Source organism: Ambystoma mexicanum, chromosome 12 (assembly GCF_040938575.1).
Source record: "Ambystoma mexicanum isolate Mex_15411 chromosome 12, UKY_AmexF1_1, whole genome shotgun sequence".
In the NCBI taxonomy this organism is placed as follows: Eukaryota; Metazoa; Chordata; class Amphibia; order Caudata; family Ambystomatidae; genus Ambystoma; species Ambystoma mexicanum.
In genome coordinates, this window is record NC_090936.1 from 651,729,964 (window position 1) to 651,745,077 (window position 15,114).

Here is a 15,114-nt window from a genome sequence, read left to right on the forward strand (position 1 = left end):
AATTGTGCGTGGTGGGACACCGGGTCGCTGCTTTGGGGTGAGTGCACGATGTGCTCTTTCGACAAGTAATTGTGTTGAAAAGGCTGTGGAGCCGAAGAGGGTCTGCAGGAGTGCTTCAATGAAGCGTTTCATTTGACCTATACATGCTGACTCGGGTACTCCAATTATTCGTACATTGTTACGCCTTGAGCACCATTCTAGGTCGTTGCATTTGGTCTTGATTTTGTCAAGTTCTATTTTAAGGGTCGCAATGTCTCGGTCATGTTGGCCAACTGTGTCTTCTGTACTGATTCTCGTCTCCGCTTCGGTAATGCGCCCTCTTTTTACAGCTTCCACTTGAGGGATCCTATTGTGGTCACAATGTCATCAAGTTTAACGTTGATCGCCATGAAGCCGCTTTGCATAACATTAAGGAGGTGATCATCTCGTGTATGTGCTTCCGGTAGTTCTCCCCATTCTGTGCCGGTCGTAGGCTAGACGCAGTTAAGTGTCGGGCGCCCGCAGAGGAGTCCATCGGGCCCTTCCTATTTGCTCCTTTTCGCATGTTGTTAATTATTATTGAGTAAATAGGTGACCTTCTCCCAAGGACCTTGTTTGCTAGTCCGATTGCCCTGGGTAGCCGGCTACTTGTTAATTTTATTTACAGTATGTTGAGTCGCCATGGCACCAGTACGCGGTTTGTCCCAAGCCAATCCGCCTTATGGGTGGTCGCTTCTCAATGTGTCACCCTAGTCCTCGGTTTTGTGTTCAGGTGAGGGGAAGCCGCCAGTTGGGTAAGGTTAATATGATCACGGTCGTGCCCGCCCTGCTTGACAAGCTTAAATAAGTTTGCCTGTCCACACAGCAATCACACAGCAAAACAGGGTGGGACTATACTGAACGGTCCACATTGCTTGTCATCAATTTTAATTTGCCTCTTGAAGCAGGGTTATCCAACTGTGGAGTCGTGTCCCTCGGTCATGCAGGGGATTTGGGGATTGCTGGTGACGCAGGCTGTCTGATCTCTGCACAGGTGAATTTGAAAAATATTAGAATGGGTGACGGCGGCATGCTACACAAATTACTATCGTGCGGGCTTGAAGGCGGCTAAGGATTAGGAACCCAGTCAACATGTGTACTGAGTGGCAATTTACGCCGCTATGCGCAAGGGTCTATGACATATGGTAGATTAGGACCACCTGTTTTCTGTTGTCTTGCAGCCCAACCTATTTGCAGTATGTGCCAGAGGAGATTAGTGGCAGCGCCTCAGTTGGGTCTCATTACTGTGTAAAGTTGCTGCCTGCAAGACTAGCCCCCATGAGCCTTCATAGCTTAGAGTCCATGCACTCTCCCCCCAGGAGCTGTTGTGCTGTGATATAGTTGCTTAGACCAGCCCCTCTGGGGAGGGCGATCAGTCCAACAGCGTGCCCTTTTGTTTGGATGTTAATGTTAAAGGATATTTGTGCCGCGCACTATCACCACCAGAGTGGTCCCCTGGCGCTGAAGATGAAGGAGGAGTGGGTTGTCTCGCTTCAGTCCGGTGAGCTCCCTCGCTGTGGTGGAGTGTTAAAACAGAGATACAGTCTCTGTGAACGTGCGAGGGCTGCCGATATAATCATAGGTGTGCTAACTATGCTGCGTCCGATCCAGGGACCGGATGGAATTGGGAGAATCACTCCCCGTTTAGCCGTAGGGCTATCCGTCCCATCACCTTCTCAGAATGTGGCTGGGTCACCAGCGCCCGCTGGAGGACGCTCCTCCTCAGTCCAGGGACAGAGGGGGGGAGGCCCGGCCCGCGCCTCATTGGCAGTCCATGGATGCGAGTGGCACATCCACAGGTACAAGGGACGTCTCTGCTACACACAAGGATTCTCTGTCACCGGTGCGCAGGCCCTGCAGGGTCAGGATACGGACTGTTCAAGGCTCTGCAGGATCCTCCCACCCCTATGGAAACGAGGATCAGCGGCAGCTGTATGCCACAGCGCAGCAATTTGAAGCGGCGGTCGCAGAACACAGAAGTGCTCAAGGAGTCTCAAACTCAGCCAACTGGAGCACAACTCATTTATCTTCCTTCCGAGCCATCAATGACACGGTCAGCAGGCACGCCGAAGGATCTCTATCCACAGGATTAATGTCGGAGCCGGAGTTTCGATATTAGGCAGCCATTTTCTGGCTGCTCAAAAGCACCCCCTTCCTGCATTCTGTCTTAAGGGACATCTGAGAAATGCTCGAATTTTTCACAAAGTGATCAATTATACTTTGTAGAGCCATTCTGCTTCAGTCACCTTTGATGACCTTATTTTTAGGGTCCGTAGATGAAGATGTTATTGTTTGAAATAAACTGATGGTCTCTTAAGAATGTTGGATTCTTTGCAGGAAACCTAGATTTACGTTCTTCTCTCGATGGACAATTCCCAGTGGAAACGTGGGTCAGGAATATGCGATTAACTAGTTCTAGAAAATCATCCAGGTACAATACCTTTTGGTAAGACTGGAGGTTCTAGCACCCAGAAATGACCCAATTCGGCATTTTCCAAGTTGAAGCTAGAATGTGGTCTGCTCAAGCAGCAAGCAAAGATAAATCTGCTTAGGAGACTGCCCAATTTATCATTCGAACAGATGGGCTAGGGGGCCGTGCACAATGGATGAAAGGCGTTTATGGCTTCTGGTAGAAGATGGAGTGTAACAACAATACCAAAGAAGCTGGACTGACTTGGCAACTAGGCAAGCCTTCTCCGTTGACCTATACAGTCTGGTGTACTCGCTTTAGCGATGGAACAAATATTTTCAAGCTGAGGAAAATTCAGGGTTTCTGAAACCATGCTCGGCGGGTACAATGTATGGAACATAGTAGTTCACTATCCTTATGCCCCGACTATGCCAAAACCATTGTCTTGTTGTATGCCCTTCTCTCCCACTGTGCCTGGCGGGTCCACCTTAAGGACATGGGGTAGGGAACCTGGAGTATGGCCTGCATTCATGCTTCAGGCACAGTTTTGGTGTCAGTTCGAGTCACAGAGCATGGCCTGTAGCCATGTGCTGGATGTCCTTCTGTTTGGACTGCAAATGGGGCATAGCCTCTGCAGAAATGGTGCTCAGTCCTAGAGTGCGTGCAGGGCACAGTACTCCTCATATCAGTGCTGTTCCCCAAAACCCCTTCCAAACAGAACCTGCCATTTCCAGGTATGAGTTCTTGATCCCAACGTGTTGTTCCCACTAGTAATCCGCCCATGTTAAGTGAACACAATTGTATGTGTATTTGCAATGCTCACCCCATAAGCACATGCCCACGCTGTGTGCTGGATGGCCCACTTATGTTCATGATGTTCCAATGAAACGACACCACATTTCGAGTAAACAGTTGTGCATACATTTGCATAGCACTGTCTGTGTCCACACTGTTTAAATGGGGGCATTTTCAACGTGTCTTAGACGTAGCTCTCAAAGAAGTCAGCAACAGATACACTAGTTGGTATTTATAGGACTCAGAAATAGATATTAAGATACAATCTATAACATAATTATGTCGTACCTCTGTGGAGAGAGGCCAAGTTAAATGTAAAATAACCTGATAAGTACTTGAGGGGTGGACTACAATGGCAACTATGAGAGATACAACTACATTTTCACATCATCTATTTCATCTATTAAAGTTACATCATTAATTGGAAGGAAAAATCCTATTTAATGCAGAAGACATTTAATGTACACAACACAGATAGCCACATGATAATCAGAGGTAAATAATCAAGGTGCGGAAGTATTACAGTCATACTAATTTAAAGTAGATACTCAAGTGCTACCCGAAATCAAGCAGGATTTAGATTACATTTCTGGATGCTTTCTGTACTTCAAATAATAATGAAACTGACAAAGCTGCACTGCCAGCACTACATGGGCACCTAAACAAACTAAACAAAATGGAAGGAGAGTTTGCCATCCAAGGAAGAGACGATGTCATATGAAAAAGCCACAGAAACATGGCAGTTGATTTGAGAATTGATTTCATTGTATGGTAGCAGTCTAGTTTATGCTATTAATGAGAGACGCTCAGATACATTCACAGAATAAGAGTTCAAGTCAACTATATTAGCTCAGCAAATCTAAATATTACAGTAACGCATTTATAAAACTTTACATTTAAAACTTGGCTGAAGACTTACCTGATGTGTCTACATCCTTATGCTCCATGAAGCAAAAAAAAAAGCAGAACAAGTATAAAGCTGTTGAATTATTGTGATTTTAATTCTGATAGCAATCTGTAAACATCTCTGAAAGTGATCAACATTAGATCACCTGGTAAGATTACTCAAGCAAAACACAACGGCCTGATTTATGGAAGTGTTTTATAATTGCGCAATCCCATAGGAAAACGTTCCATGAATCAGGCCCAAAAAGTATACACATTAAACCATATTCATGTATTCCAGATAAACAATATGAGTGGCTCAATTATTTTGACAATGCAGCGATAACAGCAATTATAGAAGTATAATATAGCACACGATTTTGGTTCCACCAATATTGTTGACCGCTCTCCTAGCAAAGCCATCAGATTTGGCTTCATCTCACATCATGCACAATTATCATATCCATAGTGCAACCTTGCATGCCTAGCTACAGGCATCATGTATATAGATGCAGTCTTATACAGCCAGGTATAGGCAGTCTATGTAAAATGAAGCCTAGAAATTGCAACTACAGCCCCTTTGTAAAGGATATAGCCTAATTACCACAGCCCTGTATGCCAGGGTACAGTCCTCAAATACGCCAGGGTACTTTAAGGAGAGGACCATGAGCATGAAGAATCCTTCAGGAACACCATATGCATAACCGTCAGACACAGAATTATTAGGCATCAAAGTTTTAGTGAAGAACTAAACTAACATATGTAATTGATACTGACGTGGAAATAACACCTTCTACAGTGGATGTGGTGAACTCCGGTTTCCAGCTAGCCTAGGATTCCAGGGTATATCACCAAGTAGCTACCTGGTGTGGTTGGATTTATATTTGAGTATTTGTAAGGCATCTATACATTAAAGAGTGCTTCCAGGTGCCACAAGGCAAAAGGGGAAGGAGCAAGGGAAATAAACAGCAAATAACAACTAACCGCAATAACGGTCCTAATGAACTCTGTTGCCACAGACTCAGCGTCTTTCTGTGAAGCTGTTGGCCTTTCGGGGTCCCGCCGACTCCGTCCCTTTATGTAGTTGGTCGCCCCCCGGAGTGGGCTCACCCAGCAGTTCACGGGTCACCCTTTGGATGTCATCTTCTGTGACTAGGGAGTATTTATAGCCATCATACTCAAAGGAGAGTGAAAACGGATGGGGACTGGAGCCATCGCCATCCCCTCCCCCCAACCCTCTCCCCACCCCCCCCAATCAATCAAACAGGATATGTCAGCCCTGCTTGAGGAAATCGGGGGCTTTTGTGCCGACCTTTGTGAGACGAATTGGATATGCAGATTTCCGAGCTGGAAAGGAGGGAGGAGGAAGCACCACCAAGGATGGACGACTTTGAAAACCGTGAGCAGCGCTCTAATATTTGCTTTTTTGGCTTCCCCGAAAGGGAGGGTGAGACGCAGGAATAACGAGGTCATAAAGAAATTGTTTAATGAGCACAACACCACAGACCCTACCAGAGATAGGGCGCATCGTGCAGGTGGGGGATCACGTGGTCCGCGCTCGAGCTTGGCTTAATTTCATTACTACTCTGAAAAAATCTAGAGTCCTTGAGAGAGCCAGAAAGGTGGGTCCAGTGGAGTGGGGAGAGGCGCGCATTAACATTTTTCAAGACCTTACATCTTTCACGCTGGCGAGAAGACGCCTCTGTGGGCCCCTCCCCAAATGGCACTTCTCCAAGGGGCTACGGTACAGATGGGGCTTCCCCTTCTCACTGGAATTTGAACTGGAGGGATCCAAGTATAAACTTGTGACAGGGGACGATATCAGATGAATTTCCAGTCGGTTGTACAGAGAAGAGAAGGGACATCCCGATCGGACGATGGAGGGATCGGTTAGTGCGGCCTCGAGCAGCAGGAATCCAAAGGACAGAGGTTTACGCAAATTTAAGAAACTGAACACCCAATCTCCTAAACGTGCCTGGTGTACATCTTGTGTGTTTTTTTTCATTGAAAGGCCTGGGCTTAATGAATCTGCCTATTTTCCCTTTTGTTGGAGATTTCAAACGTGGATGGCGAATGTATACCGAGACTGTCTGACATAAGTAAGGGTTTCTGTGGGCTGGGTGGAAACCTCAGGTCTGAGCTTCAGTTAGTACATTTGTTTGTGAATACTTGGAATGTCGGGAGGAGGGGAGTGAATGGGGGGATCCTGGAGAGGAGTTGCAATGGTGAATGGAGTGGTGAAAGGGTGGGGGAGGGGCTCAGATTGTGGAGTTCATGAGATACTTAAACCAGGGCAAGCCAGGGAGGTTGGTGGTCTGGCCGCATGTGGGAGAAGGATTTTGCCCTGCGGCCAGGGTGCCTATGGGGGGTGGGAGGGGAGGAATGGGGATGGTTAGTTTGGTTTTGGTTAGGGGAGGGGGTGGTTAATTGGTTATTTTTGCACATTGTATAGTCCTTTGCGAGTCTGGAACCATGGTGAGATGTGCCCAGCAAGAGTGCCCCCTAAAGTATGATATGCCTGGAGGTAGATTATTGATGCTGGGGTGGTGCCCCAATGACGGAGTCGGAATTCGCTCTCAGGGTGGGTACACAATGTTATAGGACTGAATTCCCATACAAGCGTTCCCTCACAGTGCGGGAGTTCAATAGATTGAAACTTGACTATGTTTTTGCAAGAGACACATTGCAAAAAGCAAGGGAGCCGTCGTTGAAAGCAAGGGCCATAGAGTCAGTCCACTGGGAACCTGATACTTCCCAACAAATAAAAAGGGGTGGCAATAGTCGTGGCAAGTAAACTGGGTATGGAAATAAAGGGGGTCATGAGAGACCCAGAGGCCTGCTTCCTTTCAATTAAAGTTGGGATAAAGGGGATGAGAATTACAGTGGGGTCAGATTGTCCTAATGAGGGCCAGGTGGCTTCCTGGGAGTCGGTACAGGAAAACCTCCAGTTGTTTGTTGAGGAGTCTTTAGTGATAGGAGAGGATTTCAATATGGTCCTCAACCCGGTGAAGGGCATGAAAAGAATGAACCCCCAGGAGACCCCCAGTCCGGGATAACTCAGTCCCATCAGTTTCAGCAAATCAATGTGGAGCTGGGGGTGGTAGACACACACAGGAAACAGTGACCCACCCCCAACCCATTCACTTATCATTCCCAGGAGCATGATTCTTATTCAAGAATAGGATTATATCCTGTTGGACGGCAGCATGAAGGCCAGGGTTACTGAATCGACCACGAAGCCCATAACATGGTCTGACCACGACCTAGTCAGGGTGACTCTGAGGATTGGGGTGGAAGGGGGTAACAAAGGAAGATGGATATGCAGGGACTTCCTCCTTAAGGACAAAGAAATCTCCCAGGGTTTACTGCGTAGGATTAAAGAATATTCTCAGTTTAATGACAATGGGGAAGTGAGTGTCCCGATCATGTGGGAGGCCATTAAATCAACAATTAGAGGAGACCTTATTAGGTTAGGGGCCCAGAAGAAGAGGGAACTAATGGAGACGGAGAGGGACCTGAGAAGTAAGATTGAGGCCCAAAAGCCGGGAGGTGTGAATAATCTAGTCTATCTGCGGCAAAGTCAGGGAAGCTTAAACAATGCAAGTCCCAGCTAAAAGCCTTTTTCTTATACCAAACTGAAAAGAAACTCCTGTTCCTAAAACAAAAATACATGGAAAAGGGGGAGAGAGCGGCCAAAATTCTGATCTAGAACTTGCGAGAACAGGCAAAGGCGAGGGGGGTGGTGGCCCTAATACTGAAAATGGAGGAATGGTTCACTGCCACAAATTATTATAGCGGAGGAATTTTGAAAATACTATGAGAGACTATTTACTGCACATTATCGGGAGATGGGTCACATATTGACCGGTTCCTAGAAGCTTTACAAATCCCAGGCTTGTCTAGAGATAGGGCAGATGACCTGGAGGCCCCAATAACCGTAGAGGGGGTATTAGCGACCATGCGGAGCATGAAAGCATGCACAACCCCGGGTGCTGATGGCTTCACAGATTTTCAAAACATTCCGCTCTACCTTAGCCCCATTCATGGCAAAAATGTTTAACAATGTTCTGGAGGGAGGAGACCTTCCGGTTTCCTTACTAGCGGCGATGATAATGGCAATACCTAAAGAAGGTAAAGATTCTGCCCTTTGCCCTTCCTACCAGCCGATATCGCTACTCAATACGGATGTAAACATTTTGGCCAAGCTGTTAGGAAGTAGATTTGAGCGAATGATGCTTCTCTTAGTGCATGGGAACCAGGTGGGCTTAATAAAAGGGACACCAAGGATCTGATAATGTTTGGAAAACAATCAATTTAATGCACTATGCCCAGGTGAAGGACTTAGATGCCTACCTGGTCACCATCGAGGGTGGAATGGAGATACATGGAGAAGGTCCTCCTGAGAATGGGCTTTGAAAGCAATTTCTGCCGCTGGATAACTGCAATGTACAGTAACCCGGCAGCTAGGGTGTTGGTTAACAGGACTATCTCACCAGCTTTCCACCTTAGAAGAGGTTCTAGACAAGGGTGTCCGATCTCTCCCCGATATACGCACTGTCTATGGAGTCGCTCGCAACAGCGATAAGAGAAAACTCAGAGATTAAGGGGATCATATGCAGGGAAGTGGAATTCAAATTGTGGTTTGCTGACGACATTGATTTATGTAGTACTTGCCCACGTTCGCGCCCACCCTGCTGACACCGATGGAAACCTTTGCCAATTTTTCAGGCCTGAAAATGAATGTGGCAAAATCGAGCATGCTCCCATGGAATCCCACGGACTCCAGGACGGTGGTACCTAAGACTATTGGAGGTATGAAAGTCGAGCCTGCAAAATCACATATTTGGGAATGACCTTACCTAAACAACTTCACTCCCTAGTGGACCTCAATTACGGGTCCATGATGGAGGCGATTCGATCGGACTTGGCTAGAGAGGGGGCACCGTCTGACAATTTCGTGGTACGGCAGAATTACCTCCGTCAAGATTAACATTCTTCCTCGTCTGCTGTACCTTTTTTCGGCCCTTCCCTCGGAGCTCCCCGAGTCTTTAATAAATTGAATGCAATGGTGGCGTCCTTTATTTGGAGGGAAAAACGTTCCAGAGTTAAGAGAATAACAGTAACACTTCCAAGGGAAAAGGGAGTGTTCGGTTTCCCTGACTTATACTATTATCATAAGTCGTCCCAATTGTCAGTATTATGGGACGTACCTGGAAGTCATGTTTACACCCCAAAAAAAGTTAGGGGCTTGTGGTCTCTGCAAAAGCGGATAGAAGAAGTGAGGGTGGCACCCTGGCCTGGGGGTGCTATGGAAGTAAGGGGGCATTAATGACAAACTGTCCTCTTGGGCATCCCCATTGAGCTCGCTCTGGGGTGCTCCCCTTGACTTTGGAACTCAAGGATTTAGGTATTCCCAGCTATGGTCCGACAGAGGCCTGGAGTGGGCGGGGCAACTGTTTGCGGAGGGTAGGGTTTTGGACTATGGGGCGGTGGCTGACAAGCTGGGGCAAGAGACAATAAGTGTGTTTCAATACATTCGATTGAAGGGGCTACTAATGCCCTTCGAATCCACCTTAATTGGTGCTGGCACAAGAAAGAGTATTCTCTCCAAGTTATAGAAGGTCATGGTATTGGCAGACTTATTGGGTAGACAAGGGTTTAAAGCTCAATGGGATCAGCAGACAGGGATGGTAATATCAGAAGACATATGGGAGAGGGTTTATAAAAAGGTAATGTTCCATGGAAATCTCTTTACCTCAGCAATGGAGCATAATTTTAAGATGTACACGGTTGGCACTTGGACCCCCCCTTAAGCTCTCCAAAAAGCACGTGGGGTGTCCCCTCTTTGCCCAAGAGAGTGCATTTTGGTGGGTTAATTATTCAAAATGTAGTGGGAATGCCCCAAAGTAAAGGTATACTGGACTGAGGTTCTCAGTTGGATTAAGGAGATTACTGGGGTTCTTCTCATTATGGACCATATACAGATATTAACTAGGGTCCCAAATGGGGATAGGGAGACCACCAGATATCCGAGAATGTGGAAAGCTCTGTTAAGGCAGGGAGGTTGGCACTTGCTCAGAAGTGGAAAAGCTCCACTACCCCCACAAAAGTGCATTGGATGGCCAAATTGTGGGACATGTTTACAATGGAAAAGCTCACGGCAATGATAAACTACTCTATGGCTGCTTTCCACCAGGACTGGGGTTTATCGCTTTTGAAATGGGGGTGTAGCAGACCTGTAGTATGATTGATAGAACCGGAATTACCCTGACGGCGAGGATAGTATGGGAAAGAAGTCGGTAGAACCATTTGTGTATTCTCCAATAGCTTGAGGGGATGCTTGTAGTGGGGGAGGGATTCATTGTTCGGCCAGGAGGGTGTTAATGCGACAGTTTGAAAGGCGGGGGGTTTAGGGGAAAGGCAATCGTACTATAATATCCAGGTATATCTTTTTCAACTTGAGTGCATAATGGTGATTATAATGCAGTGTCCATATTTTAGGTTGGGGGGGTGGGTGGGAGGAGAGACTAAATACATGTTTTGATCTGATGTTCAATTTGTGTCCTTAAAAACCTAATAAATATTCAAGTTTAAAATAAAAATAAAAAAGAAAGTGTGCTTAAGCACTCTTAAGGGGAAAAGGTGTTAATTTCCCAATGGTCCTGCCATTGCTTCCCAGAGAAACGGGGGACAAAGGTCTTCATAACATGCCAAGGACCATTTGAAGGAGCTATTTTTTTTAATCACAGGTGGAGGCCAGAACTCTTGTGCACACCAAGCATATGCAATGCTTTCACTCAGAAAACACTGGATAAGGAATACCTCAAAGCAGTTTCCTTTCTGTTATGTTGTAATGAAAGTGAGGCAGGAAGGAGCAAAAAGTCATCTTCTTGAAAAATGAAAACGTTTTCACACTTGTTTTTTTACAGAAGGCCTCCATTTCAACCAATGGAAAGGAGCCTGGGATAACCAATCACATAGATCACTGCAGAATGTTAACAGATTATACAGGTTGGCTAGTTTTTGCATGGGTAACTGGTTGTCAGCCACCAAATTAATAAAGGGTACAAACAGCATTTCTGCAAGATTTAAGTTTGAATTTACCTAACTGTATTGCATCTGGTATACAACCTGTACTGACTCTAAAATTATTAATCATGGCATATTGTTGACTATTTCCCATTACTGAGAGATTGAGTGGAAGTACATATTGTATTTGGGAACAGCTTCCTGAATCATGAATTCATAGCGAGGTAACCAGTCAATAACAGTTGACTTTCATGGAAAACCTCAGAATGGTTATGTTCTGCTAGGTGTCCTACCTGGCCAATCAGAGGCAGGTGCGTCTGCAATGAGGAAATACACGGTAGGATGTGCAAAAGTTGAAGATATGTGGATTTTACATGATTCTCTGTACTTCTTTGGTAGATAAAGACGCGTAAAAGAGATTTCCCTAAATCAGACTTTTGCCAAGGTGTCATTTGGAAATGGCGTCCTTCGCTATATCTGCTTTTGCACCTTGGAGACACAAAACACGTGGGAAGTCTACTTGTGTATTATCCTGCAATCAGGACACGGGTGATAATCTGAGTGCAGTTTACTCACTATGTCCCTGTGTGAGTCAGATAATACATTTCAACATTGACTGCACCTAATTTACATTTTGGGAATCAGGATTGAAGTTTTTCTGAAAAATATAAAATATTAAGCAATTTCAAGAAAAATAAAAGTTCACATTTTATATTCAGCCTGTAAGAGACTGCACCAATAAAGAGCCCTATTGGAGACAATAAATAAAAGTGTGTCGTTGTTGGGGTGCACAAAAAGTCAAAGGAAACATGTGACTGAACAAGCTAATATCAACCTTTTGCTGATCTCTGTAAGAGACGTGTTCAAACACACCTGGCACTGAAAAGGTAACATTTTGTAAACGCTAACTAAACACTGTATGTTAGAATCTTAAATCATCATCAGCAATCCACTGTTAATTTTATTTTAACGCTTCATTTACTGACAGTATTTCTTGTATTTAGCGCCTCTTTTCCAATCAATTATCTTAGGTCTCAGCACTCGTAAACAAAGCTTGTGGGGCGGGGGTGGGGTGGGCTGGGGGAGGGGGTGGAAACAGATGGAAGAAAGGAGACAAAGACATTATTTTATGTGTACATCATTTTTCATGTGTTGTCTACCCAATTCTTTTTCACAATGAAAGGAAAATCTAAACCTTGCAAATTAGGCATCTTACTTTTTGGTATTACTTACAATCATCGGTAATTTCCTGGACTCCCGATATGAGTGAATGTAGCCAATATAAAGTGCAAGTGCACCAATGCAGTAAAGGAATGCAAAAACTGCCACAGATACATAAAACTGTGACGACGGCGAGTAGTCCCCCACTAGGTGAAACTCATCCCATGTAGTGTTGCAAACCAGAGGACTGGATTTTGTAAATTGAACGGTATTCAACCTAAAAAAAATAAAGGGAAAGAGAGACAAAACAGAAATAAATCAAAACGTCTTTAACACGTTTTTTTTAACGTTTTGCATTTAAGACACCACAATATTTTCCTTTCTAATAATAAAAAGTACAAGTCAAGGGGGCAGGGAGTGAATGACAGAAGCCAATGTTATCAGAATGCTTCACATATCTATGCGGACATGGGACAGAAAATGACAATTTCCCAAAATGTTGACCTAGAAATTGTGTTTGCTAATTACGATATCAAACTCATTGTTTTCATGTCAGAATCAACATGCACTAATCACACAAATAGCCTGACACATTGTGCAATAAATTTGCAACTAAAAGATTACCCTACATCACCTTTAAATGTAAATTAGCACGAATTAGACCTGTTCTTGGGTGAATAACCCCTGGGAGAGACTCTACCAAGTCTCTAGCTAACTGTCCCTTTCACAGAGAAGAATTTCCCTGCATATCAGTCTTTGTCCTGCCCAGGGGCAGTCCAGCACCGAAATACTAGGCAATTCTCCTCTGAACAAGAGTACCAACAGCAATCCCATACACGTGTTTCAGCCTCGTCAGTGTTCATCATCAGTGAGGTGAAGCTGTGCCTCTCTAAGAACAGTGAGCAAGGGGTCAACATCTGGATCGCCCTGGTAACTTAGGGTGAGACCCAAAGTTAATTTATGCAAAACAAGGGGCGGGGTCTGGTATTCTCTACTAGCACGAACACAGCCCAATGACCTGTTCTTGGGTGAATAACCCCTGGGAGAGACTCTACCAAGTCTTTAGCACACTTCAAAAATGCATCTAAAGTATGCTCTTTGATGGGAATTTAGATCTGTTCTGGCTAGATATAAGCAACCATTGAAAACCAGTGCTACTCAAGATTGTCAAAGACGCCAGTAATCCTTCCATACAAAAATGTAGACCCTGTACCTTTAGATGTACAGGGTGGCACCATCTTGAAGTAACCCATATGGAAAAAGGGGATATCAATAAGAGTTTTTGCATTAAGAAATGTCACTTGTAGTAGATCACCTGCTGATAACTTCGCCTCATCTTCCTACTACATGGTCAAAAAAGCGGTGTACTTTAGAGTACTGTTGGTTCTGATGGATACCTACAGCTGTTCGTGAGGATCCTATGCTATAAATTGTACTGTCATCCACTGAGTGCAACAGTTCAATTGACTAGAAACACAGAGGGAGATATTTTAGCAATACAAGGTTTGTAGCATAAATGAAAACATAAAATCAGCACCAATGTTACCTGATGATAAAGGACTTTCTTGAAATCGACATTTGCTCTGGAAACTACTATGCTTTAAAAAAAAAAAAAAAGTAACAAAGGCCATATCAAATTTGGATGGAATTGGGCTTCGAAGTCCCAAAATAGAAAAGCTCATCTAAGAAACAACTGATCTCTCGAAAACAGACTCCATTTTAGCATCTCAACCCAGACAACTTTGTGGTCGATGGGGTTTATCCTCAGGTCATCAATGGGGAAACTGATCACTACACGGCTATTGACAGCCAAATGGTTCTTTTTTGTGATGAGCCAGAGACTCCCACTACAAATGTGGCTAAATCAGGTGTGTCGGATTATGGACATTGAGTTGGGGAATTTTGAAATTTGGCAACCCCTTATGGTTGGGTGTATTGTTTCCTGGTTGGTCTTTCAAGCTGTGAGGGACTAAGGCAATGACGCATAAAGAAGACACAAATACTTGACTCCGATATCGCTGTATTTTGCTTCTACTCATTAATATGAACTGAAGATTTATTTTTGGGTAAAATGTATCAGTAGGTTGGGGATAGCTAAGGGAAGGGGTGCCTGGGAGTTACAAATGTGACTACTTTCCAATGTGATTTTTATGTAGTGTTCTACCAGTCAAAAAACCTAAAATATATATTTTTTAATTAAGATTTTAAATTACAAAAAGAGGCCAGATCCAAAACAGTACAGGCATTTAGAACATCAGGGTACACACAGATCAAGAAAGAAGAGACCAGGCAAGCAGGCACTTTAAGAAACCAAATCTGCTCCTGTGCATGCAACCATATACCAAGCCGGAAGGAGGGGTGGAAGAATTAATAGACAAACTAGAAAAAAAGGATGAAAATGTGGCAAGGAAATGGGGGTAATGAGTGAGGGAGCATAGGGCAACCACTACAGTCCAAGGTCCAGTGGTGATGCAGCACACAAACTGAGCATACATGTCCATATCAGCACTACATAGGTTTGTATTTCCACAAGTTGTTCTCACTATGGAATCACAATTTCTCCAAACTTACAAGTGTACCCTCAAGCCAGGACTTCAACAAAGGACAGGTACAGTCTTTCCACTTCCTGGGCAGTTTTGCGCTTCTCATCTGTGCATCTCTCTCGCCATGTCTGTGTCTGGGGGTGTCTGTTCCATTCTACCTCTCTGCCCCAGTCTGTTTGCATATCTGATCTGCCTCTACGTCATTGTCCGCACATCTACCTGGAGAAGGGACACGCTTCCCATCTATAGCAGCATCCCAATGTAACGCCCTCC

At 44.7% G+C, this 15,114-nt stretch overlaps 1 protein-coding gene across 1 annotated transcript in view; it reads right to left on the reverse strand.

Annotated features, from left to right (window-relative positions):
* The window catches only part of SYPL1 (synaptophysin like 1), a 432,272-nt gene that overhangs the window by 272,752 nt on the left and 144,406 nt on the right, over window positions 1–15,114 (reverse strand). The window contains exon 4 of the mRNA XM_069629128.1: window positions 12,371–12,575. Coding sequence (XP_069485229.1) covers window positions 12,371–12,575 — 205 coding nt within the window. The remainder of the gene's footprint in view (window positions 1–12,370; window positions 12,576–15,114) is intronic.